The sequence below is a fragment of the Cavia porcellus genome, unplaced genomic scaffold, assembly GCF_034190915.1.
Source record: "Cavia porcellus strain 051 isolate PalLab524CR breed Dunkin Hartley unplaced genomic scaffold, mCavPor4.1 scaffold_3, whole genome shotgun sequence".
Lineage (NCBI taxonomy): Eukaryota > Metazoa > Chordata > Mammalia > Rodentia > Caviidae > Cavia > Cavia porcellus.
This window is the reverse complement of record NW_026947486.1, coordinates 38,704,324-38,731,140: the sequence shown is the minus strand read 5'-3', so window position 1 is coordinate 38,731,140 and position 26,817 is coordinate 38,704,324. Positions and strand designations below refer to the sequence as shown.

General features: G+C 42.6%; 1 protein-coding gene across 9 annotated transcripts in view; it reads right to left on the bottom strand.

Annotated features, from left to right (window-relative positions):
* The window catches only part of Nhsl2 (NHS like 2), a 283,830-nt gene that overhangs the window by 42,412 nt on the left and 214,601 nt on the right, over positions 1 to 26,817 (bottom strand). Inside the window, exon 1 of one of the 9 annotated variants that reach the window (XM_063246081.1) lies at positions 15,077 to 20,089. The exons of the other annotated variants lie outside the window; for them this stretch is intronic. Coding sequence (XP_063102151.1) covers positions 15,077 to 15,155 — 79 coding nt within the window. The 5' untranslated portion in view covers positions 15,156 to 20,089. Of the gene's footprint in view, positions 1 to 15,076; positions 20,090 to 26,817 lie in introns of those variants that run through there. 9 annotated transcript variants of the gene reach the window in all.

Genomic DNA, 26,817 nt, shown 5'->3' with positions numbered 1-26,817 from the left:
ACAAGTACTCAAGGGCTGTCAATGCTGCAGCGCAAGGATCGTGTGTGTGTGTGTGTGTGTGTGTGTGTGTGTGTGTGTGTGGTACTAGGGGTTGAATCCATGGCCTTTACACCGAGCTACATTTCTATCCCTTTTTCAATTTTGAGGCAGGGTCTTGCTAAATCACTAATTTGCCTACACTGGCAAATCCTTCCTCAGCCTCCCAGTGTGCTGGGATTACAGGCAAGTGCTACCATTTCTGGCTAAGGACCACATTTTGAAAACGCTGCCCTATATTTTGCTGCCCCTCAAGGGTAGAACTCAAGTCAAAGATATCTAGAAGCCAAACCAGTCCTTACAGTGGCCGGGAAGGGGGCATTACTTGTCATCTGCCTTCTCTTTTTCCCTTATCCTCCTCACTGGCAGGACATCCACTGAGCAGCTCCACTTCACAAGGGGCTTCTCTTACTTATGCCAGCATCAGACGAAATTAGCAATCTCATCTGTAAATGACTGATAAGTCAGTCCTTGGCTGTTAGACTTCCCAGGCCATTGCTGCATTAATGCCTGCAGACTGATGCCTGCAGCCAATTGATCTCACAGGTTAATAAAATTAACTCAAAATAAGATTAACTCAGTGAGACTGCCTATAGCTTCCTCTGTTCCTCCAAACTGGAGGAGGTTCAGGCTGATCACAGGTGGAAGCAAGTTCTGTCCCCCTTCAAAGTGAGCAGCTTTCTTGGAGAGTAAGGGCCCCTTTAGTTTGCCCCAACTAAGTCAAACTTGGCATTGGGACTTGTGGCTTGAGCCTGGCTCAACTGAAAATTGATGGGTGAACATAGAGAACCAACAGAGTCAGTGCTAATAAGGAGGAAAATATTTGTTCATTTGACCAAGAAACAAATTGCTGGAAAGTTTGGGCAGATGTGTTCCCAGGGAATGAGGGAGGCATGTGGAGTTGGATCCATCTAGCTTTGTGACTAACTCAATACATCCTAGTTGTGCATCCTCGCTGAGGCAAAGTTTTCTCATTGGTAAAACAGGTGGTAGCACTTCTACACTGTCTGCATTCCAAGGCAATTAAAGGATCATACAATAATGTACAATAATGTTAGGGTCCTGCCACCCAGATTTCATCTCAGGAATACATGATTTGATCTCCTAAACGATGTCAGAGGAAAGCATTTTATTGCCAACTCTCATTGGGGATCGCCATATCCAATGTCACATCTTCTCTGGTGGCAGCCTGACCCCATCTCAGGAGCACTCAGAGGAAGACTACTACCCCAGCTCAGTACAGGCTTTCCCTTAGACTGCCCAAGGCTCTCAGTAGGACTGCAATGCAGATTACATTAGCTTCGGCACAACCCTTCATCACTCAGTCTACAGCCAGAGATCCCAAAAGCCTCCTCAGTGAGCTTCCTGCACCCCAGTCTCTGCATCAGAGTTGGCTTCCCAGTGCTCTCAACAGCTGTTGGCAAGGAGGGCACTTCAAAGTGCAAAAGGCACATTCTCCTATCGGCTACTTTCCCATTGGTCCCTGCAGCATCCAGAGTGATGGCTCGCTGCCACCCCCCACCAACTTTTCCTGATAATAGCTGCTAGTAATTTTTTTTGTCTATCTCTGTCTCTCTCTCTGCCTCTCTTTCTGTCTCTGTCTCTGTCTCTGTCTGTTTCTCACTGGGGATGGAACTCAGGGCCTTGGTCATGCTATCAGGCTAGGTAAACACTGTACCACTAAGCTACACCTGTAGCCCTTTTGATTATTTTTTGAGGCAAGTTTTCACTAAGTTGCCCAGGTTGAGTTTGATTTTGCAATCCTCCCACCTCAGCCTTAGTAGTAGTTGGGATTACAGATATGGGTCACCAGATCCAGTTTAGCAATTTCTTTCTTTAAAAATTGTTGGCTTAAAAATTTTCTCTTATGCTTTTCTATTTATTATTACAAACACAGAATACATTTGTCCCAGTTAAAATCTAAAGCATACAAACAAACTAAAAGAAAAAAAATGCCCCAGTTAAAATCTAAAGCATACAAACAAACCGAAAAAATATCCATCAACCCTCTATACCAGCAACAATCACTGCTGATACTTTGGGGATATCCTTCTAGAAGTTTTACTGTGCCAAAACAAAGATGCATACAGTAAATATTGTTTTGTGATTTGCTTATACTCTGTCTTGCAATCATAATACATATTTTCAAGAAGCTATGCTCAGCTACCTTATGAGAAAGGAAATCTGAAAACTCCGATCCTGTGGCTAGCAAGAGACTCGCGTACAGTCCTCTCATGCAAATCACATGTGGAAACCTAGGCCAAAAAGAGGATGGAACTCTTCTCAGGTCCCACATTGCATGAGTATTACACGGACTCCTCCACAGCTATTAAAGGCATCCAGATCACCTTCTGAGCTGGCCTTGTGTCTCTCTGAAAAGTACAAATTGGTATATGAGGTTCAAACCAGAATAGGAGCAGGGAATAGGATTTGCATAAAATAGATACAAGAAAATAAGGCCAGAACATCAGTGTTCTGTGTCTGGGTCCAGGCTACCTTACAGGGTGCACAGTCCAGCCACACTCAGGCATCTGAGGTTCTCAGAGGAGTCAGCTAGTTCTTCACAGAGCATCCGTATCTGCAGCTGGCTTGGCATTCTGCAGCTCTGCCCTCCCCTGTCTGTTCCCCACATAGCAAGCAGAGGAATTTTGTCCTCAAAAGTAATTGAGGAATGAGGTAATGAATTCTTAGATATAATGCCAAAAGCAAGCAATAACAACAACAACAACAAACCACAGATGAACTGGACTCTTATCAAAGTTAAAGACTTTTGTGCTTCAAAGACTACCATCAAGAAAAATGAAAAGGCAATCCACACGAATAGAAAAAATATTTGCAATCATGTATCTGCTAAGAGGCTTGTATAGAATAAAGAACTCTTACAACTCAATAATACAAAGATAGCACAAATTAAAAAAATGGGCTAAGCATGTAAATAAAAAATGGCCAATAGGCAAAAAGATCCTTGACAGCATAGGTCATCAGGGAAATGCAAACCAGAGGCACAATGAAATACTCTTCACATTGAGGCCAGGGATTTAGATCAGTGGCATAAGCACCTGCCTGGCAGGCACAAGATCATGAGTTCAATCCTTGGTAACCCCCCCCCAAAGCACAAACAAACAAAAAAAAAAACAGATGAATAAAATACTCTTCACAGTCACTAGGATGGCTAGAATCAACAATCACAAATGTTGACACTGGATGAAGAAGTTGGAGAAGCAGAGAAGTCGGAGCCCTCATGTACTGCTGGGAGGACAACAAAATGGTGCAGCTACTATGAAAAGAGCCTGGCAGTTCCTCAAATGATTAAACATAGTTTATACAAAGAATTACCATATGATTCAGCGATCACACTCTGAGGGGTTCACCCAAAAAATTATAGGTCTGCATAAAAACTTGTACATAAAGGTTTATAGCAGCATTATGTAAAGGGCTGAAACAACCCAAATGTTCACCAATGGATCAACACAGAAGCAAAATGTGATCTGGCCATACAACGGAACATTATTCAGCAATAAAAAGGAATGAAACACTAGTACGTGCTGTAGTGCTGATGAATCTTGAAATCATTATGCTAAGTGAAAGAAGCCAGCCACAAAAGGCAACACATTGTACAATTCCATTTATAAGAGCCATCCAGAACAGGTAAATCCATAGAGACAGAAAGTATATTAGTGATTGCCTATGGCTGGAGGTGGGTAGGTGACTGCTAATGAATAAAATACACCCGATTTGGAATGATAAAAATGTCCTGGAATTACACAGTGTGATGGTCCTACATATTTGGGACTATACTAAGAACCACTGAATGGTAGGTGTTAAATGGGTCAATTGCATAATATGTGAATTATATTCCAATAAAGCTGTTAATAAAGAATAAAGTAAATCACATCTATAATAGTCAACTTTTCTGTCACTGAGACAAAATATCTAATGTTGGAAATTTAAAGGAAGTGAGGTTTATTTTGGCTCATGATTTCAGAGGGTTCAGTCGATGGTTGGCCAGCTCCAAGGCAGAAATTGCATGATGAAATGATTTGGCAGAGAAAAGCTGCTTATGTTATGACAGCCAGGAAGCAGAGAAAGAAGAGAAAATCTGGCGACAAGAAGGTACCTTTCCAAACCACCCTCCCCAGTGACTTACCTCTTTCAACCAGGCCCTAACTTCAAACAGAGCGGTCAGCTATGAACTCAGTGGACTAATACATTGATAATTATAGTGCTCCCATGATCCAATCATCCTTCCAAAGCCCCCTTTCTGAACACATGAGACTTTTGAGGGACATTTCAAATCTAAACCATAATAATAACCTGCTGCTTTCCTGTGCAACAGTTCTTTCCATTGCTTGTCATGAGACTAGATTAGAATGTGAAGTCTTTGCCATGATCCATAGGGCCTGAATGCTGTGGCCTCGTCCCACAGCCCACTGTTCTCCTTGCTTGCTCTTTTCAAGTCAGGTGGCCTTCCTACTGCTCCTCAAACATGCTCCACTTTGAGACCTTTGCACTTGTCCCTTCTGCCTGAAACATTCTTCTATCAGATGGTCATATGGCTTACTTCCCTTCTTCTCTTGGATCTCTGCCTCTCAGATGGAATTGTGACCCTGCTGTGGTACCCACATCATAATCACCTTAGCCACATCACTGTGCTTATTTTATTTCCTAGAACTTACCACTATTTGAAACTCTTCTTGTTAATCTCATTATTTACTATCTTTTTGTCCTATCCTGACTGTAAACTCCCTGAGGTCAGTGATCTAGTCTGTCTTGGTCACCAGTATATCCACAGCATCTAGCATATAATAAGTGCTCAGTAGATGTATGTTGAATGACAAAATGAATGGATCCCATTGCAGCCAAATGATCTTTACGAATATCTACTTCTGATTCTGAGGGGGGAGGCTGATTATAGATGAATGAGAATCTCTGCAGCTCCTCCCTGTCCTTGAAATGTTACCACACTGCAGTTCTTCAGTTTAGATTTGATGGAGTTTGCTACCTGATTGTAGTCCAGCACCCTGGCTGCAGCATGGCCATGGAAGGTACTAGTTACCCGCTGACTTCTGCCTTTTCACTGCTGGGTATCATTTGAGGGGAGGCTGTGGACATCATTTCTGGAATCTACAGCCTGCTTTAGGGAGCTGCCTGCTGTGTGCTTGAGTACACAATATCATGTCCTCTACATGATAGGTTTGCTCACAGGTGAACACAAGGTGGGCATGACCTACAGTAGATAGGGCTTCTCGACCCTACCTGAAGCCTAGAACCATTGGGACACGCACACATAATAATATGTAAACTCCACTCAAGGATCTTTATTTATTTGGTGTGGAGTTGGGCTCAATACAGGCTGTTTTACAAAGCACCCCAGGTGACTCATTTTTAAAAATGTTATTGAGCCTCTTTAATGTATCAGGCATTACACAAGCCCTGTGTATACATTATCTCTAACTTCTACAACAAATTTTTACCTTAAAAATAAAACTTAGAGGGCTGGGTGGTATAGCTCAGTGAAAGAGTGCTTGCCTGGCATGCATGAAGCCCTGGTTCAAATCCCAGCAATACACATGTGTGCAGTGTGCACACACAGAAAGAGAGAGAGAGAAAGAAAGAAAGAAAGAAAGAAAGAAAGAAAGAAAGAAAGAAAGAAAAATGACTGAGAGAGACTGTAAATTGTCTAGGCCACACAGTAAACTATAGATCTACACTTGTATATCCAGGTCTTTTTTCTTTCTTCTTTTTTTCTTTTTTATTCTTTTCTATTTCTATTTCTTTTCTTTTCTTTTTTTAAGACAAGGTGTCACTATATAGTTCAGGCTAGTAATAAACTCACTATATAGCCCATGGTTGGCCTCAAACTCACAGTGATCTTTCTGCCTCAGCCTCCAGAGGATTGAGATTACAGGTATGCTCACTAAATCTGGCTTCTTGCTCTTTCTAGTAGGTCCAAAATGCCTCACACAGCCTCCCAAGCTCTGTGATTATCAGAGTTCACTGTGCATTTCACAGAGCTATTTGGATGGGAGTAGAAAAAGTCAATAGAAGCTGGTTCATCTGGCTCCTCTCTTTTTCTGAAAGGTTTCAGAATCATTGGAGATTTAGGGGCTTCTGCCTCTGGTCTTCCTTGCTTCGAGCCTCTCAAACTCTCTGTTTTCCATTCCAAAAGCCAGTGTTTGCTTCCTGAGTCTGCAGAGACCCTTTGAATACCTGCAAAGAGGAGAGAACCCAGAAAGGAGGGTAGGACCACTCTGAGGCAGATCTGCTGCTCCTGTGGTCTGGGCACCTGCTACTCTGCAGCCTATTACCCTGCCACTTGTATGGGTGGACTTGTATTGTATCCACTTGATTCCCCCTCAGAAGAGTCCTTGGACTCTTGGAAGGCAGAAAGGAAGCATAATATATCTGAATGCTTCTCACAGCTTGACACAGAGTAGATGCTCCATAGAGAATTTTTAAATGAATGAATGAATGAATGAATGTTGGCACAAGATAATAGTCTGGTTCTGTGTTTCACCTTAAGATTAGATTTTGCAGCAGAGGCCACAGGTGAAATTTAAGATTTCAGTCTCAGCTCTGCACTTACTGTGTGACCCTGGACAAGTCCTTGGACAAGTGGCCTCACTCAGCTGCTGTATTTGCAAATTGAGATGATTCCTGGAGGGTTGTTGTGAAGGTTAAAGGTGAATGCTTCAAATGTTTGATTCACTATGAGGACCCAATAAGGAGTTCTGCTGTTGCTCTATTTAAGCCTCAGCCTGTCTTCAGACTGCTTCCCTTAATTCTTGGAAGTCAGGGTGCTCCTCTTGCAGCGGAGTGCTGCCCACTTGTATACCTAGATAATGTTGGACCTCCGGTCTAGGTGCCTTCCTCGTGTAGCTTCCCATTACATGCTCTTTCACTGCCTCAGCCAGAAAGAGTCCTGGAGAGTGAATCCTAGCCACACTGCCCCAAGGCCACTCAGGCAAGGCAACAGGGTCCTCAATGGGCCCTCACTTCCTCTCCCCAAGCAGAGGTGCTCACAAATTGTCTTCCATTATTTTGAAAACTCTCAGTCCTCAAACATTATACATAACCTTCATGGACAAGTTACTTTCCTAATTCTTGTTGCCATACCAACATGACTTAATGAAGGAGCAATTTTTTTCTTAAAATAATTCAACCTGTTTCCACATCAACAGAAGTTTATTTTGGCTCTCCATGCAACAAGGGCTCGGTAGGCAGAACCTGGCAGCACCTTCTGCACCTTGGGAGGGACAGGGATTTCTGGAGGCCATCTGACTAGTGCCACAAGGACCTTGGTGGCTACGTGTGTTGAGGAGGATGTGTGTTCAGGAGGATAACAACAAACAGAGTGTGGACACCTCAGAAGTTCCTCCTTGGGCTTTTTGAGGTGAGAAGATAGAACAGGGATAGGTCAAGCTGTTTAGGGTCTTGTCCAAGGTGTAGGGCCTACATAAAAAAATTCTCTGTTGCCAAGTCTCCTTCATGGGACCACAGGTCAGAGGATAACTTGCAGGGGAAGTGACAAGAGGGGACAGAACTATGTAATGTGCATAGTATCTGCACCTAAAATGGCTATAGGTGGCTACAGTCTTTCACAGTTCAGCAAATATTACTGAGCACCTACTAGGTATCAGTGTAGGCTTGTGTGGGCTGTGTGGATGTAACTAAGAGTGCAATACTAAGGTTGTGATTGTTCCAAAGATGCAACGCCAGGATTTATCCCCTGCCCTTAGGGAGCTGCCTAATGACAAAATCATTCTCAGAGACAGACCTCTAGGCTAGTACTATTTTTGTACATTGCAACCACAAAATCCAGGGATTAGGGGCAGTTAAAATGCAGGGTGCAATGCAGTAGGTGGAAGGGGTGTGTAGAGATTCTGTATCCCTTATATGCTTACTGGTTATGTCCATAATCACTTTGAGAAGCAAGGATCTAGGCAAATTTCAAATTGGAGAAGAAAACGTGTTAGAGCCAGGCAGGCCATTTCATTCCTTTGTTGCTGGCACTCTCTAGGGGATGCTCGGTCCTATGGATTTCAGCTATATCTGTCACTGAGACAGCATGGCTTCTTACTGAGCAGGAAATTCTGTTTTGTTTTCTGAGGTATGTCTCTCAATCTCCAGAGTTTTTAATAAATAAGAATGAAAAGATAGAATAAGCAGGGCAGTTAACCCCCAGCAGAGAGGCCAACAGAATTGCTTCAGTTCCTTCCTGAGGAAGCCTAAGTCAGTCATCTGAAATAGTATAGGGAAGATAAAGCGCTGGACCTTTTCAACTAAGATCCAGGGGAATACACACTTTGGAGCAATGCTTTACGGGTGGGACCAGCTGGAGTCAGGAGTCACATCCTAGCTCTCTTTCTTTCCCTAAATTCTGTGACCTTGGCCAACTTAGGTCACCTCTCAGCTACAAAATAGGGATAGTAACAATATTTAACCCATAGGGATGTTTCAAAGATTAGGTGAATTAGTATTCGTTAAATGTCAGGTGCACACTAGGTGCCAAAAGAATAAGTTCATTTTTTCAACAAGTAGTTCATTGAGCCCCTTCTGTGTACTGGCACACAGGCATTGAGGGATACAAGGGTGAAGAGCACAGACACTCCCTGCCTTCGCGGAGTTCACATAAAAGTGGAAGAGATGTGAACGATGCGAAGGAAACAGCCATCGAAAGGGAAAAAAGGGGTATGTGCCAGGGCTTTAGCTCAGTGGCACAAGCACCTGCCTGGCAAACATGAGGTCATGAATTCAATCCCTGGTACAAAAGAAAAAAGAAAGAAAAGGAAAGAAAAAAAAAGAAAAGGGGGGATACCTGCCAGAGGTGGGAGGACAGCAAACGCAAATGCCCTGGGGTGGGAGAGAATGAAAGAAAGGAGCCAGCACACCTGTGCAGTGTGACTGAGAGGAAGCATGATTCCCAAGAGATACTGCAGAGGTACGCAAGAGCCAGGTTACTTCAGATTCTTGCAGGCCAGGGCCAAGAAGTTGGATGTGATGCCTAGGATAACCAGAAGCTATTGAAGGGCCTATGCTTTGGGGAGAGGATCTGATGCAGCGCCACATGACTGCTTTCCTGCACTCATCATTTTCCTCCTCCCTACCTGGCTGGCATCTCCATCTCCTCAAGTTCCCACAACTTCAATGCCCATCTAAGGCCTCAGGGTTTAAATCCAGATGCTCTTTGGAGCAGTATGTGAGACATATATGCCACTAGCCAGACACAGTTAACTTAGCTTGATTGGCACAGGGTCATGGGCTTGGTGGCCCCTCTTCTAGCTTACATGAGAGGCTCTGGAGCAAACTACATATGGATTTAAGTCCTTGTTCTGTCACTTATTAGCTGTATAGCCCTGGAAAAATCACATTGTCTCTCTGGGCTTTAGTTTCCTCATCTGTAAATAGGTGTAAGAATAATGTCCACTTCCCAAGGCAACTGTGTCAATTCAATATGTGAGTCTAAGGAATACACTTTAGCTCTAGTGCTTAGTGGGTGCTACATGAAATACTATGGCTCATCAGTAGGTGGTTACCTTTGGCTTTGAGACTGGAGAGAATTAATGGATGGGTAATGTCATGGTTTATGTTTGTGACCCCCAGGCCTCATGAGTTTGCATTGTTCATTTGTGATGGTTCATTGTATAGTGCTTGGATTGATGGTGTCAGTGCTCCACCCACATAGGGGTGGAGCCAGGATGTGATGTAATGGCAGGAAGAAGGTGTGTCTTTCTCTCTTTGCTGGTTCGAGTTTGCTGTTGGCGGCTGTCATGAACTGCAGCCCAGCCATGCCTGCCTGTCTTGGAGCCAACTGAGTGTGGACTGAAACCTCCAAAAACTGTAAGAAATAAACCTTTCCTTTCCCAACTTTGGGCTTCAGGTATTTTGTCTCAGCGACGAGTGAAAAGTAACTAAGGTAATTACTGTCAGTGTCACAGAATCCTGCAAACAGGGCAGCTACTGTTGTGGCTTGGATCACAGATCACACTGTATACCATAATGTGCATAGTTTTCCTTCTTTCTTACCTTGAGGAATTGTCAAGAGCTGTGAATCTGACGTAAAACTCTCTCAAACTATTCCTTCCTTCATTCATTGGTACCTCCCCAAATCAAAGCCTTGTTACTTTTTTTCATGATACCAGGGATTTGCACTGAATTACATCACCAGCCCATTTTAATTTTTTAAAATTTTTGAGACAGGTCTCACTAAGTTACTGATTTTCCCACACTGGCCTCTGGGTTTGAACTTGTGATCCTCATGCCTTAAGCTCACACAGTGATTACATGTGTATACCACCAGGCCTGGCTGTCTTGTTACTTCTCACCTAAACAATTGCAAGACCCTTCTACCTGCTGCTCCTCCTGCCTTGGATCTTGCTCTCTTCCAGTTTAGCCTCTTCCAGTTTAGCCAGGTCACTAGAGTTAATCTTCTAGATACACAAGTCAGATCGACTCCTTTTTATGCCTCAAGACCACCAGTATAAAACGCCAGTGCCTCATTCAGCCTGGTAGATAGCCTCCAAGTCTGCCCTCTGCCTTCACCCCACTTTACACAGGCCACTTTCTTTAAAAGTACCAGTTTCTTGCCCCTAATTATTCATTTGTGCTGGAAAGCTTCTTTCTTAGAACTCTTCCCTTTTCTGGACCTGCACCCATGAGCAGTCTATCAGCTTTCCTAGAATTTCTGTAAAGTTTTCCTAACTTGACTGCATTTGTCGCTTCTTTCCCCAGAGCCCCACAGGACTCTTCCTTCTATGGGTACACATGGGTCCTTGTTCCACACTAGCTAATGGTCTTGTGATGGCAGAGGAGACATCCCACTGAGCAGAGTGACAACATGGTGCAGCATCATAGGTCCTGCGTCTAGTTCAGCTGAATCTAGGGCTCGTAAGCAACAAGACTGGCAGCGCCCAGTCAGGTAACACTAGGGAGGGATGCAGGCTGAATGGGGCCTAAGGTGCACAGGAACCTTGGGCCCACCCACAAGGGGGCAGCACTCCTCAGTTTTACCTCATGCCTTCACTGTGGCCAGATCTCAAGATTTTGTTTTAAATGCATGGGCAATTAGTAAATTATATTATATTGGTGTTGGGAATTGAATTAAAAGTGTTGAAGATGCTAAGTGTGTGCTCTACTACTGAGCTACATCCTCAGAATCTTAAATTATTACTATTATTATTATTTGGTTTCTTGTACTAGGAATCAAACTCAGGATCTTGTACTCTCCAGGCAGGTGCTGCCACTGAGCTATGTCCCTGGCCCTCCTTAAATTATTCTTTAATCTATTCAGAACAAGAAACCTGGCTTCAGCCACCCTTGTTCATTCAGCCTATCATTTTGCAAACAATCTGTGTGTGTGTGTGTGTGTGTGTGTGTGTGTGTGTGTGTGTGTGAAATGAATGAACAAACAAATGAGTTAATTGTTTTGGATTCAAGTTTCCAACAGCTACTCTAAATTTCACAGATGGGAAGAATTTATAGTCCAGTTGTTATTTGGCTTGCTTTTTTGGTGTGAGGACATGAAAGAATCAAGTTTTGTTATTTATCTCTTTGAGAATGAAGCTCAACCTCCTTTTACTTAGTGACTCTAACAATATCAAGTTTCCTGGGTAACCTGCAAGCCTTATGAGCAGGGCTCTAACCTCAATGTGGTAACATCCTCTCTAGGACATGTGGGTCACATAAGAAGGAAGGGAGGGCCACAGAGGCCACAGAGTTTGTTTCTTCAGTGGTTGACTTACTTAGTGTGGTTACCTCTTATAAATAACCTGTGCAGGGGATGGCAAGCCTTCAGTTTTTGCCAGCTTCTCCTGTCACAGCCTATCTGGCTTCACCTCAAATAGGAATGACTGGAGGAGATGCTGAGAACTCTGAATTATAATTATCAAGGACTCAAATTCCTGATAGGACCTGGCTCTTCCCCAGGTACTCCTGTGACTGGCTATGGGCTGAGGGCTGGGAGTTACCCAGAGGCCTACACAGTGAAGTTCCATTTACTGCATTGTAAGACAGTAGAATGTGAGCAGCTATTCAGTTCCCTGGCAGTCCTCCTACTGACAGGGGATGGCTCACATCTGAGTTCCTCTCCAAGCTACATTTCTTCCCGGGGGCCAGCCTGTGTCCAAAATCCAGCCAACAGATTATAGGAGGCCCAGCTACCTGGTCTCATTTGGGACCATCTGAAGGGCAGTTGCAATTTCAGAGTTCCCAGTAGGATGGGCCATGGTCTCTGGTACAACCATATTACAGTTCAACTCTGGCCTCTGGCTAGTCATGCCTCTCTTACTCCCTCACTGGGACTGTACCAGAAGGAGCTCCCAAAAAGCCTCCTGCATGCAAATCTATCAGTATATCTCTTGAAGAAGACAGCATATAACAGTCTCCTACCTTGGCCTCTTTTCTTTTATTGCCCTCTCTCCACTGGTGACTGCAAGTACTTCAGATTCTTCTGTGAGCACCACGGATGCTTCCCAAATTTTTCCTTTTGCCATGGCTGCACTTCTAGTTTGTCCAATTATATTTCCCAGAGCCTGTAGGACATCTTCAACTGGGTGTCTATTTTTTTGTTTTCAATTGATATATTTAAGACAGAACCCTCTCCCACTACCTTAATCCTCCCCTTTTCCTGATTTCTCTATTTCTTTTAATACTATTGCTATGTCTGGAATCCCAGGCTGGAGAGAACCCAGTGTCACTTTGTCCAGCCTCTTCCTTAGAGCCATTCAGTGTACCCTTGATGGCCAGAGTACAAATGCCTGCTTCCTCTCCTGGTGTCCTGCAGTGGGCCCAATAAGCTCCATTTCCTGCCAAGCCTCTAATCTAGGGCTTCTTAATATTTTTATGTCCTGGATTCCTTCAATGATCTGATGAAACCTATGCACTCCTTTACAGAATGTTTTTACAAGTGTAAAATAAAATGCAGGGGATTATAAAGAAAATCAACTGGCTTTAAATTATCTATCTATCATCTTTTTAAAAAACTTGTGACATAGTAATGTGTTTCATTAACACATTAAGTAACAAAACCTAGTGGTGGGTCTAGTAACCACCAAGATTTTGAAGTAATCATGAATGGAACAGGATTTCAAGCTATCTGCACCAGCAGTAATGAGGTATAAAAATACCTGTGGTTCCTATTAGAGACAAATTCACAGGTACTGCTCACGCTACTGCAGTGTGGCCTGGGTTCCAAATGTTCCTCAATGGCCCTGCCCCCAGTAGAGAAAGCCCAGCTCAGGAAAACTGGAGCCGAGGAGACTCTCCTGCCTGGAGCAGGAGAATTGACCAGCTCCTCCTGTACTTTTGTGAATGATCCATTTCCAGATAGAAGCCATCATGAGCCACCCTGCTACTAACCTCTTTCACTTTCTGTGAACCGGTCTAGTCTCCTAAAATACCTTACCCCCATTTCCTAGGCTGACATACTGCAGGAAATGCCAGCTGCCTGTGGTTGGTGAAGAAGTGCTTTTTTCTGTTAGTTTGATCTGTATTCTCATGAAAGGGATTAGTTGCTAATTGCGAAAACAATATTCTGTTACTTTCAAATTATATCTCTTAAAAATAATGAGTACTTACCCAGGATTATTTATTATAGTGCTTCATACTCTATAAATATCTTTTATATTAGGTTGAACTATACAAAATTGCTATTATTCAATTGCTTTGAGCAATTTCATAGGGTTTCTTTTATTCCTCGCCACATTCTTGGATAGGCATTTCTAGCCCCACTTTATGGTTTTTTGTTTTGTTTTGTTTTGTTTTGTTTTTGAGATAAGGTCTCGCTATGTAGTTCAGGCTGGCCTTGTACTTATTATGTGGCCCAGGCTGGCCTCAGATTTGTGACTATCTTCCTGCCTAAGCCTCCTGAGTTCTGGGATTACATCTGTGTGCCACTAAGCCTGGCCCTTAGCCCCATTTAAAAGAGTGGAGTACAAAATCTTGGAGGCCTTAGTAATGTTATATAAATAGGACATAGCAAAGTTGAGACTTGAACTAAGTCTTCAGATGCCAACCCTCATGCCCTTGATTCTCCTGGTAGGATAATTCAGCCTGAAAGACCCTAAAAGCAATAATGTGAGGAGTGACAAGGTCATGAGACCATTCTCTTAGCCTTCCTTCAGGAATGTGCTGGCTGGCTTTCCCAGTGATCTTTTCTTGGAGGAGATCCGTGGATGCATATATGCCTGCAGCAGAAGGCTCCAAAGTGATGAGGTGATAGGTTTTAGGTTTAGGGCTTTGGGAGCAAGAGATATAGCAAAGACAATATGCAGAGCATGTTCCTATGTACATCCACGCAAGCACCCGTCTTAGAAAATGCTGCAGTGTAGCACCCATATACATTGGCCTCATAACTAAGCTCTGGGCTACCAACATTAGAGGGGGAGTCTTAATCAGCCAGGGCCCTGTCCCTTAGCCAGCCGGAGGAGAGGCTGATGTGGTAGAAGCTGGGGCAAGGCCACCACCCACATGGGATTGGGAGTAGCTGTGAAACTACTGTCTTCCTCGCCAGGCTATGGGGTATGTGGCTGCTGTTACTGGGTGCTTCAGGATGCCAGCACCACTGAGGGCTTCTAGGTTGGAGGAGCAACAGTAGGAATGGAAAGGAAATGCTGGCACTCTACTTTAGCACTGTGGAGGCAATGGGGAACTGCGGGTAGGGTCAGTGACAAAGGGCTCCCTGCCTGGCTGCTGCAGGAAGAAATACATTTCCTCTGCAGCACAGCTGCTTGGAACCCTTGGCTGGGCCCTGTTACCTCCACTGGTTGGGGAGGACTGGTTTGGAAATCAGCAAGCAGTGGGCATGAGTCCACTGTTTTTGCCCAGGGACAGTATGTGGTCCTGCAGGGAGCAATCACATTTCTCAGCTTTCTGCTAGCTGCCAGGGAGCCAAGCCTCAAGCTTGTGCTAGAGTCTGAATGATTTCTAAACCTGGCCTGCTTATCTGGGGCTCTCCAGACACCTGCCTTCTCCCACACTGCCGGCCCCCATGAAGCCCTAGACTCCAAGCTCAGATCCCTCCGCGGTACGCGGTTGTGCTCACCATTCCAGGCTCTAGGCTGTGACGCCATGGTTCTCGCTCCTGTTGTCCAGGACCACAGAGGCTGTGGGGCTGCCCACATTGAGTTAAAATCTTACAGTTGAGTAAGTCACAATGTGGGTTCCTCCCACCACACCCTCCCTCACCCCAGCACCAGGGCTTTCCTTGGAGCCCATTGCCACACCACTCTGCTTTTGAAAAAGAGAGAAAAGGGAACTGGTATTGGGTCTTGAGTACAATGAGATGCTCAAGGAGAAGCTATGAACACAAGCGCTTCTGAGGGCGGAGAAAGGGGAACCCGGAACAGGCTACAGATCATCCTTGCCAGAGCCCTAAGCCCTTTCCTCAGCTCTGAGTGTGGTTTCTTGCATTGGTGGTGCTGCTCTGCACCCAATCGTCATGCCTTGGGATCCACAAATTGAGGAACCAAGAGGCCCTAGAAGTTTCCCCTACTGATAGAGTTGAGCTTTTTATCCTTCCTGTCCAATTAAATTCAATCCTACCACCACGTAGGGCAACAATTTGGCCCTTTTGGCCTGCTCAACTGCCATTGTCCACCACAGTAGTCACCAGTGTGTGTAGCTCAATATCATGAGTGCACAAAAAACCACATATATGCTTATATATGTGGAACAAGTCTGTAAAGATACACAAGCAGCCCAGCATGGGGTACAAGTTCAGGGCAATTCAATGAGCCCTTGTCCTCCCTCCTCCCCCAAAAAGCAAGGAATGTAGCTCAGTAGTAGTATACTTCCATCGTCAGTACTCTCCCCCTAATAATAAAAAGACACACAAGTAACTGTGTGTATTGATGGCTTCCAGAGAGCATGAGAAGGGCTAGGAGAGGGTTGGGAAAAGACTTTGACTTTTCATTTGAAATCTTTCAGTACTATTTGAAGTTTTTACAAAAATCATGACATTTCCTAGTAACAAAACCACATAGACAAATTATATGAAATACAATATTTTATATATTTAATAAAATATGCTGAAATAGTTTACATAAATATAAATCTATTAAATAAATAAGTTTGTATTATTCTTTTCATAGCTGTATTTCTATTCCTCCCCTTGCACTCTTTTCACCTATCTTTTTTATTTCTCTTTCCTTGCTTTCCTTTTCCTCTTGCCTTCAAAACTCACAAAACTGAATGAGAAGCATTCCTCTTTTGCTGCCTCCTTGTTCAGTTTGAACCTGAAGATTTGGAATTCCACCTATCTCTGGGTTCCCACAGAAGGGCTTGAGAAGGGCACTATGATGGGTAACAGTCCTAGACACTGCCGCTGTAGTGGTTTTTGTCAGTCCTAATTCCAGAAGAGACACCTGCCTACTCAGTGGAAATGCATGCTGCCATTTCTCCCTAGTAATTGTTCCACCTTTATGTTAATATAGGGCTGCTTAGAAAGAGGAAAAATAATAATTCAAGAAAATATGTTTGCATGAATTTTTTCTTTCCTAATTCAGAGGTTGGTGAAGGCAGGATAAATGCAGGGAGATTTGGAGAGATGGTTCAAGATTGGGAAACCCATTTAATTGCCACCTTCAGTTAAAAATCAGTAAGAGGGTCAAATGTTCTGAAAAGAGAACTATAGACACTGGAGAAAGGAAAAAAGCTCTTCAGTTTCTGGGAAACAGGTATAAGCAAGAGATTTGTTTGCTATAAGGCAGATGGGAACTTCATTCCTTAGAGTTTGAGAGCACAAAAAAGACAAGAGGTCTCAATTGATTCTCAGGCAGATAATAGCTTCTGAAGAAGGGTGGGTTTGTAAGAGTTGAGAAATAAAAGCCTTGTTGATGTGTGTAGGGGACAAGTGGTGTGGGAAAATAGCAAATTTTGTTTTACACTCAGTCTCAATGCACATGGAATAAACTGTTTCAAAGAAGGGCCTTGAATGTCTATTGGAACTTTTTTGTTGATCACAAAATCCCTGCCTCCTACCCACTCCTAAAAGATTTTAAGGACCTGACAGTGCAATAAAGAGCAAAACCCCGGACTGGGAGTCTGCAGACAGCTCGGTCTGCCACTTGCAAAATATGACCACAAATAATTTGTATGAAATGCCCTTGGAAACTGTAAAGAGTGGTTAACTGGGGTTAAGTGTGATTAATTCTTATGAAACTCAAGTTTGTCTTGGCCCTTCTCATCTCCTCCTCTTTCAAGCCCTCTTCTCTTCTCGCTTCTTGGAACAAAAGCTATTGAGCAAAAGATTTGAAAGGAATCAAATTCAAACAACATGTACTGGTCTGCAGGAGACACCTAGGCTGAAGAATTTTTTCAGCATTCTATGTTAATGGAAACCATGTTATTTTTAAAGTGACCTTCCATTCAATATTTGGAAGTAAGTGATTTACTTTTAAGGAGAAATCTGAACTTAACAAAAGGCAAAATGCCATTACATGGCTGTATTATTCCACACACAAGCCAAGTTTAAAAATACTAAATGCTTATTTAAGATTAAGTCTAGTAACTGAAGGACGTTGCTCTACAGAAGGGAGAAGAGAAATATAACCTCCATACAGTACCCCTCAGCAACCTTTTGGACCGTCTTTATGGCTTCAAGTAACCCAATTTCTGAGGACAGTTAGCTAAGATATTTGCTTGCCTCCTCCTCACTCCCCCAAATCAACTCATCACCAAGTTCCATGGACTCTGTCTCTACAATCTATCTAGCATCTGACCATTTTTTACGACTGGCACTGCCACCACCTCAGTCTAGGCTGCTATCATTGGCAGAAGCCTCCTATGTAGCCCCTACCGTCTCTCCTGATCCTCTCTACATAGCAGTCAAGTTGGTTTCATTCATTCATTGGAACCTAAGGTCTTGTGCATGCTAGGCAAGTGCTCTATCCCTAAGTTATACTCCTAGCAGGGGCAGTAAGCTTTTGAAAAGAGCACTCTGGCCATGTGTCCCTTCTGCTTGAACCTTGCAGGGGATGATTCTTTGGTTAATGTCTGCCTACTTCTCTTAACTGAAAGGTCCATGTCAGCAGGGTCCCTATCTGTTTTGCTCACCTCTGTATCCCCATGCCTGGCCTCTGTATCCTCTGGATTGTTGAGTCTGGTATGTAGTAAACATTTATTTGTCAAATGAAGGAAAAGTTTTAATAGCCAGAAATCATACAGGTCTTTAAAGGTAGTGACCATCTCACTTACTGCTCAGAATAATCCTGTGTTATAGATATTACTGTTCTTTTATAGAGGAAATAGAAGCTCAGAGTATTTCCCACACTGACAGTGTTAATGTAGCACATACTGTAATACAGGACAGTGGGCGTCAAAACCCCATACTTTCAGTCCACACCTTCTTGCCAGAGAGCTACAGGGACTCTGAAGGCATGAGGAGTCCAGAAGGACTTTTATATTTCTTTTCATAAGATGCTATTTCACTTAGGCAGACCCTGTATGACCCTGTCAACTAGTGAGAGGATTTCTAAATTAGGCTTTCTTAGGTGACTTAAAGAGCTACTCTAACTAGAGTGACCTTATTTTCTGCATTGCAAATCATGATTCTTGGTCTGACAAACAGAATAGAATACTTGAAATTGGGACTTTTCTGGATAATCCAGGGCATGGAGTTGCTATACCTGTACCACATGGCAGCTACATAATGGACATTTCTTTCTTTCTCATAGTTGAATGAAACAAGCTGAAAACAGTGACAAAGTTTATTTGAAACAATGGGGGTGATGTATAAGGGAGAACCTGGCTCTGCAGAATGAAGTTGGACAGAACAAACGAGAGGAAAAGTTAAAAGCAAATATAAAAGTACACCCTGGGGGGACACAGCGGGGTATGTTGCAAGAAGCATGATAGCCCATAACTGACGTTTCTCAGTGAATTCTGTCCCAGCTGCCTGATTCATCATCACATCTCCAAAAGATTCCTTTAAAACACCCACTAAACTGTTTTTCAGCCTCACACCAAATTCTTTCTACTTACTCTTTTTATGTGTTGCTTAATTACTTCCCTTACTGGCTCTTATCATTTTTGTTAGCAGTCTTCTTCCTGGTCTGCCTGAGAGAACTTCTAGGTCCTGCTTGCTGAAAGTGCTATAAATTGTTGAAAGCACGAGCAAAAAGTGCATGGGAACCATGGCAACAGGGACCATAGCAATGGGGCCAAACACTGAGAAACAGCACTTCTCCCCGCTCCTGGTTTCTACTTTAGACCAATGGTCCTGATAAAGTCTGATGGCCCCATTGTATCATCTAATCAGGCAATGCTGCTGAAAGGATGTGTGGAGGCAACATTTTGGTTCCAGAAAGAGCTTTACAATGCTCTTACTTTGCTGTGCCTCATGTCACAATGGTGAACTCCTAGTAATGGCTATTGCCAAAACCAGGGCTCAGTCTAGTGTTTACCCCACATACCCTGAACATTTGGTCAAGTTATACCCAGAATGCCCCACTAGGACCTGTATTAGGGTGATAATAGCAAAAATTCAGTTGTCAAGGAAGACAAGAATTACGATGTTGCCCAAGAGACCCACTCTATACATTTATGCTGTGTCTTTCAGAAAACAGGCTTTCAGTGAATTGAGATGCACAGTCTCTCCCTGTAGAATTTATCTACCTTGAATGTACCTGGTGTCCCTGAACAAAAGAGTAGGCTCTGTTGTGGTTGTGAACCTCTCTGAGCCTCAATTTCCTTATCTGCAAGGAGGAACAGTTGCAATCTCTGCCCTACATTGCTTTTCTTCTGGTTTTTTAAGATGGTGAACTATTTAAAGCACACAGAAAATTATTAGTAACAAGTACATTCCCCCTCCAAAAAAATCCAAATACATTTCCCCCATTTGCTCTAGAGCCTTTTTCCTAAAAAAAAGACAAAACCCCAAAAAACAAAAACAAGAAACTGTTTAAGGTCCAACCAAGGCTCCTGGAACCTCCTCAGTCCTTCTACCCCACAGAGGAAGCAGTATCTTGAATTGGGTGTCTCTGATTCACACATTTTAAAATGTGCTGTGTATGTGCTCATGAATAGTAAACTATCCTTTTGCAATGGGGGGATTGAACCCAGGGCCTTTGCACTGAGCCATCCCCTTATTTATTTATTATTTATTTATTTATTTATTTATGAGGCGAGGTGTCATTGAGTCACTAAATTTTTCAGGCTGAACTCAAGCTTGTGATTCTCCTCCCTCAGCCTCCCAGAGTGCTGGGATTACAGGGATAATCCACCACAAGAAATTGTCTGTTCTTAAACTGAATATATTGTATCAAACTATACATATCCTTTTGCAGTTTACTTTCTTTGTTATACATTAGGTTTGTGACAAATATTTGTGTTGGGGGCTGGGAGTATAGGTCAGTGGTAGAGTGATAATCTAGTACATACAACACCCTCGGTTTGATCTCCCAGCTCTGAAAAAAAAAAAAAAAAAGAAGGTAGAAAGACAGAAAAAAGAAATATTCAGTGTTGATACATGTAGCTTTAGACATATTGGTCCTGTGTAGTATTCCACTGTTTGAATCTAGCCTGATTTTATTTATTTATTTATTATTTATTTATTTCTCAATTTTTTTGCTACGAAAAACAATGCTTTTGTAAATATTCATGGTATATGCTCCTTCATTCACTTACATAAGAGTTTTTTCTAGGGTATAAATGCAAGAGTGCAATAGTTGAAGTATAGGGCAGGAATATATATTTTAAGCCTTTTGGGGAGGGCAATATTTTGGTACCTACCCAAAGTAACTATTCACAAACCATTTGATCCAGTACTTCTCAAAATTATACTAAGGAAGCATTCATGCATGCAGACAAAGATAAATGTACAACAGCCTTCACTGCTCATTGGTAGTGATAGGGTGAAATTGACATGATCTTCAATGTCCATCAGTGAGGAACTGAGGTAGAAAAATAATCTGCGGGCTATCCACCCCATAGAATATCATTGACTTTGGGAGAAAGTCCCCTTCTCCCCTTCCTCCTTTACAACTAGACTTCAGGAATAACGTCATTTGCAGCATAGGGCTAGGGGTCCAGGAGGCAATTTGTAATCACCTGGCTACTAGGTGGAGATATCCTCATTATTGCCACATGGGAAGCTGGCCAGAGTCCCACATCTGCAGGCAAGGCACTTTTCCTAGCAATCAACTCCCAGAAAAATGGGGAAATAGTCCAGAGAATAAAGCAGAATTCAGAATGTAGAACTATCAGGGAGATAGGATTCTTAAGTACTGTACTTTAAAGGAACATTATAAAATTGACTGTTCTGCCTTATCTTAAGTTAAACAACTAGCAGAAAGAAAAAGCATTTCCTTATAGTTATGAACATCAATAAACGGAAATATATCTGGTGCCTGGCTTTGTGTTGACTTGAGAAATCCAAACTTATCTCTAGAAAGGCAACTACATTTATTAGTCACATACCAGAAGCTTTAATTTTTAAAAATGAGTTTAAGAATCATAGTAAGCCTCTAATATCAGCATTCCAGAGGATGATGCGGGAAGATCATGTGTTTGAGGTCAGCCTGTGATACACAGGGAGGTCAAGCCCAGCCAGGATTATGTACTGCGACTCTATTAAAAAGAAATCACAATAGTAATTCCTCTTGAATATCTTTATGCATTAGACACTGCAGTGGGCATTTTGCATTCTTTGTCTAGACCAGTTTTCACAACATTGAAAAACAGATGTTATAAGCTCCATTTTACAGGCAAGGAAATGGAGGGGCCAAGGAACTGGCTAAAGCTGGATAGTTAGTGATAGTCAGAATTTAAACTCAGATCTGTCTGAGGACAAAACCTGTGTTCCTCTCAATATTTAACCTGTACACTTGTAGACAGAAGTGTAACAGTAACCCAGTTAACTAATTTGCTGAATTTTGCCTTCAGTCTAGTTGTATGTCAGTGAAGAATCCTATGATACTCAGCTTACTTGCCTCATTCACAGGCCCCTACTGAATAAAGTGGACAGAGTGAATCCTCCATTCTAGATTACTATTTACTCATTCAACAACATTTTGTTGAGTGACTACTTTGTGCGAGGCACTGTTCTTTAGGTTACACAAAAATAGACCAGAGAACCTGTAGCTAAGTCAAGAATAGCCATCTTTCATTTGGGTTGTCAGGACTCAGTGGCCTGTAACAGGCTCTGCACTGAAGATTCAGGCTAATAGGAGTTTCCCAGACTGACTGCAATGTGACCAGTTGATCCAATGATATCTCCTCTCATAGGGAACATGGTTGTGAAAGACACACAGAGGAACACGTGCAGCGAGGTAGCCTGGCAGCCAGGAGAAGCTCAGGGAAACATAAGGGAGCAGAAGTCACAGGGTTTGGGGAAAGCAAAATCATGGGGAGCAGCAAGACAGGCTGAGATGGATGCAAGTGGAGTGGTGGACATAGTGAATGTTGCACTTGTCTTGAGAGTGATCCTGGGGCATCAGCTGTGAAGAAAAGTAGCTATTAGTGATAGCTTCCTCTCCTTCACTTGTGCATGAATACAGACTACACACTCTGCTACCCAAAGAAACCAAATTTCACTCTTGTTCTTGCACCTCAAAGAGCTCACCTACAGCTCAGAGAGCGTGGGCACAGAGCCACGCTTCACAAGTGCATGCTTGCATTTCTCAAGCTGGGCCTTGACTTCTGCATTTTGTCCTCTTGCTGTGTATGTAAATGTGAGAAAAATGGATGAAAATATACTTTGCTGGTGATCCCTGTCTGCAGCAGAATGCCAATGAGGCTTGCTGGTCCTGGCTTGTGATATGCATAAGTAGGTCCAGAAACAGTTCCATGTGAAGCTGGAAGAGGACGGCAGGTACCAAAAGAAACTCTTCACCTATCAAGCAGTTGCACCCTGTGGATTTGTGAATCATCCACCTTGTGGGTGCTGCTAGATACTTAAGGTGTTGAGGACACAGTGCTTCTTGGCTACTTCCACCACTGGGGCTATTATGTGGTCCTCTGCCACACTCATAAGGGAGAACAGAGAACATCTGTCTTCCGTTACTATACCCTCACTTCCCTACCTCCTGCTCCTACCGTGTCCCCCAAGCACAGAGTACAAAGGTCTATTTACACTGATGGGGAATCTTTTAGAGCTTTGAATAAGAGCAAACAGCTGGCTGGGGCACACACACATAGGTTCACCACTATTGGTCCATTTCATGTTGTGCTGGGGGCAGTGATATGGAGGAAAAGGCACTCTCCTATGAGGTACATGGGAAGGTCATGTGGAACAACTTCTTTGGAGGGCAACTCGGCATTAGTTGTCAAAAATTCATGACAAATGGGATTACATCAAACTAAAACACTTCTGCCCAGCAATCAGAAAGTAATCGACAGAGTGAAGAGACAAAATGTAGAATAGGATGAAATATCCACAAACTGTGTATATGACAAGGGGTTAATATTCAGAATACAGAAAGAACTGAAACAACACAATAGTCCCAAACCCCAAATAATCCAATTAAAAATGGGCAAAAGAACCAAATAGATACCTCTGAAAAGAAGACATACAAATATGGCCAATGGGTACATTAAAAGATGCTCAACATCACTAATCATCAGGGAAATGCAAATCAAAACTGTAGTGAGATATTACCTGCTCCAGTTAGAATGGCCATTAGCAACAAGAGAGAAGATAAATGCTGGTGAGGATGTGGAAAAAATGGAACTCTCATGCACTATTGGTGAAAATGTAAATTAGTACAGCTTTTATGGAAAACAATATGGAGGCTCCTCAAAGACTTAAAAACAGATCTATAATATAACTCAGTAGTCTCACTACTGGGTCCCAAAGGGTAGGAAATCAGTATGTCAAAGAGACATTTGCACCCCCATGTTTATTGCACCATATTCAAAATAACCAAGGCATGGAACCAACTTAAGTATCCATCAACAGGTAAATGGATACAAAAATGTGGTACATATGCACACAGTGGACTATCATTTAGCCTTTAAAAAGAAGGGAGTGCTGTAATTTGTGGCAAAATGGATGGGCCTACAGGTCATAATGTTAAATAAAATAAGCCAAGCATAGAAAGATAAATACTATGTGATTTCACTCATGTAGAATCTAAAGAAACTGAGTTCATAGAAGTAAAGAGTGAAACTGGGGGCCAAGGAGGCTGAAGAGATATGAGGAGATTGGTTAATGGGTATAAAGACACATCTAGATAGGAGTCCTGAGTATGGTCAGAAAGGTGATTACACTTAACAATATCACACCATATGGACTGGGGATGTCACTCAGTGATAGGACAGTTGCCTAGCATGCATAAGACTCTGGATTAGCCTAGCACCACACTGTGTATCACTAAGCAAAATTGTATCATATAAATTAAGATAATTTGAAAACAATATTTTGAGTGCTTTCATTACAAAAATGATAAGTATTTAGATGATGGAGAAGTTAAATATACTGAATTGATCATTGCACAATGTATACAGTACCAAAATATCACACAATACAACATAAATATGTATAATTATTATCTGCCAATTAAAAATGCAAATGCACGTGCCTGTGCACCAGTTCTACTTCCAAGGATTTACACTACACATATACTGTGTATAATGACACATGAACAAAGATATACATTAAAGTACTATGTATAATAGCAAAGTATTGATAACAACTGTCCTTTAATAGATGATAGGTCAGGAGGCTGAGGCAGGGAGATCACTGCCAGTTCAAGGCCAGCCTGAAAAAAAAAGAAGAAGAGGAGGAGGAGGAGGAGGAGGAGGAGAAGGAAGGAGGAGGACGAGGAGGAGGAGGAAGAATAAGAATGAGGAGGAGGAGGAGGAGGAGGAGGAAGAAGAAGAAGAAGAAGAAGAAGAAGAAGAAGAAGAAGAAGAGGAAAGGTTAGATAAACTGGAGCCTGTTTGTGCAGCAAACAGTGAGCAGTACCTCCCCTGTGATACTCATTTGAAGTTTGGGAAGCTGCCTAGTGACATACTTTATGTAGACATCTCACTTTGTTATTTAACTTCCATGGAATTGTTTAATGAAAATGTAGATACCTACTTTCTTGTTTACAAAGTATTTGCATAACTATGGCTTTTTATGAATCTATTATTTCATAATTATCATCATTTCACTGATGAGAAAACTGGGGGATAGGGAGGTCTGTTGTTCAAGGTGACATGAGTAGAAAGTGCTTGCGAGGGACCCACACCCTCCTGACTCATCTAAGACACCTGCTTTTGCAAACCTAGCTGGAATATAAGTCCCTAGAGAGCAAGAAGTATGCTTTCAGTGTTTCCCTATTCACTAGAGGGACATAGGAGAAGCCGTCAGCACTCAGAAAGTTTACAAAGAAGACTGAGCAATCAGCCAACAAAAAGGTATGTAGTGAGGTCTTGCCAAGAGCTTGGGTCAGGGCTGCATGTGGGAGGGAGACAAGGGCCACCATCTTGTGAGGCCAAGTGGACCAAACACGTATCACACAGTCAAGTAAGAAATGAAGGGTACTTGGGGTGGAACACTGATGAAGATTTTTCTTTAACTAGCATGTCAACTCTGCGGCTTTAAAAAGGGGAGTTTTTATTTTTGCTTGTTTGTTTTGTTTTTGAAACAGGGTATTGTTATGTAGCCCAGGCTGGTTTTGAATATGCTGTCCTCCTGCCCTAGCCTCCCTTGTGCTGGGATTATAGGCATGTGCCACCATGATCAGTTGGGAGTTTTTTTTTAAAGTTAGAAGAATAGTACATATAGTAAACAAAATTTTTGACAGAGGTTCATAGATGACTGCAATTTGGGAAACACTGTCACAGGTCAATCAGGCTAAAAAATGGGTCACGGACATCCAAATGAGAATATCTGCCAGAGCAAATGTGTGCAGCCAAGAGAGACACATCCAGGTCTGGAGAGACACCAAGCTGGTTGGCACCAAGGAGAAAGCTCCTTTACAAATTTCTAGCCAGGCAGGATTCTAGATGCCTCTGCAAGCTGGTCTGGGAAATGTGGGTTAGAGCAGGAGTCATTTCAGTTTTTTTGTGTGGGAAAAACACAACAAAAGTGGTGCTTTGAAAGGTCAGTCTGGCAGTGATGTGTAGTTTGGACCCAACTGGGCCTGAGAAGTGGTTCTGGAAGATGTCACCAAGGTACTAATTCCCATAAGAGTCAGGCTTAAAATTTAAGATCTTTCATAGGGAGCCACAGGAATCGTTCTTTGTCTTGTATTAAGATGTTATTTAAAATTATCTAAAGTTTGACAAGGCAAAAAAAAAAAAAAACCCAATGAGCACCTTTTCAGGAGCATATAAGAGCACTATCCATGCAACTGCTGGACTCACTAGTTATTTCTGATTAAGGTCCAGCCTGTAAAGTTAAAAGTTAACTTGTATGGGATGGGAATATAGCTCAATGGTAGAGCATTTGTCTAACATGCCCAAGGCCTTGAGTTTGATCCCTAGAAAGAAAAGAAAACAAAGTTAACTTGTAGAAGATTGATAAATTTCAAATGTTTTTGTCTGGTACAAATGAAAATTAATTCTGTTCAGTAGGAACTATAGGCTGAAAGATTATAGTTAATATTACCCTAAAGAATGATGCAGTTTTATATGTAATGTGTGTGTGTGTGTGTGTTGCCAGGAAGCAAGCACCATGTGCACCCTAGATAAGCACTCTATCACTGAGCTAAGCCTCTACTTTTGTATCTAACTTTTTAATGTGATTTCAGCATTTTTGGGCATCTGTACCTGCCTTTCTTTCCCTTCCCTCTCCTCCCTTCCCCTTCCATTCCCTCCTCTCCTCTTCTTTTATTTTCTCTCCCCTCTCCTTCCCTC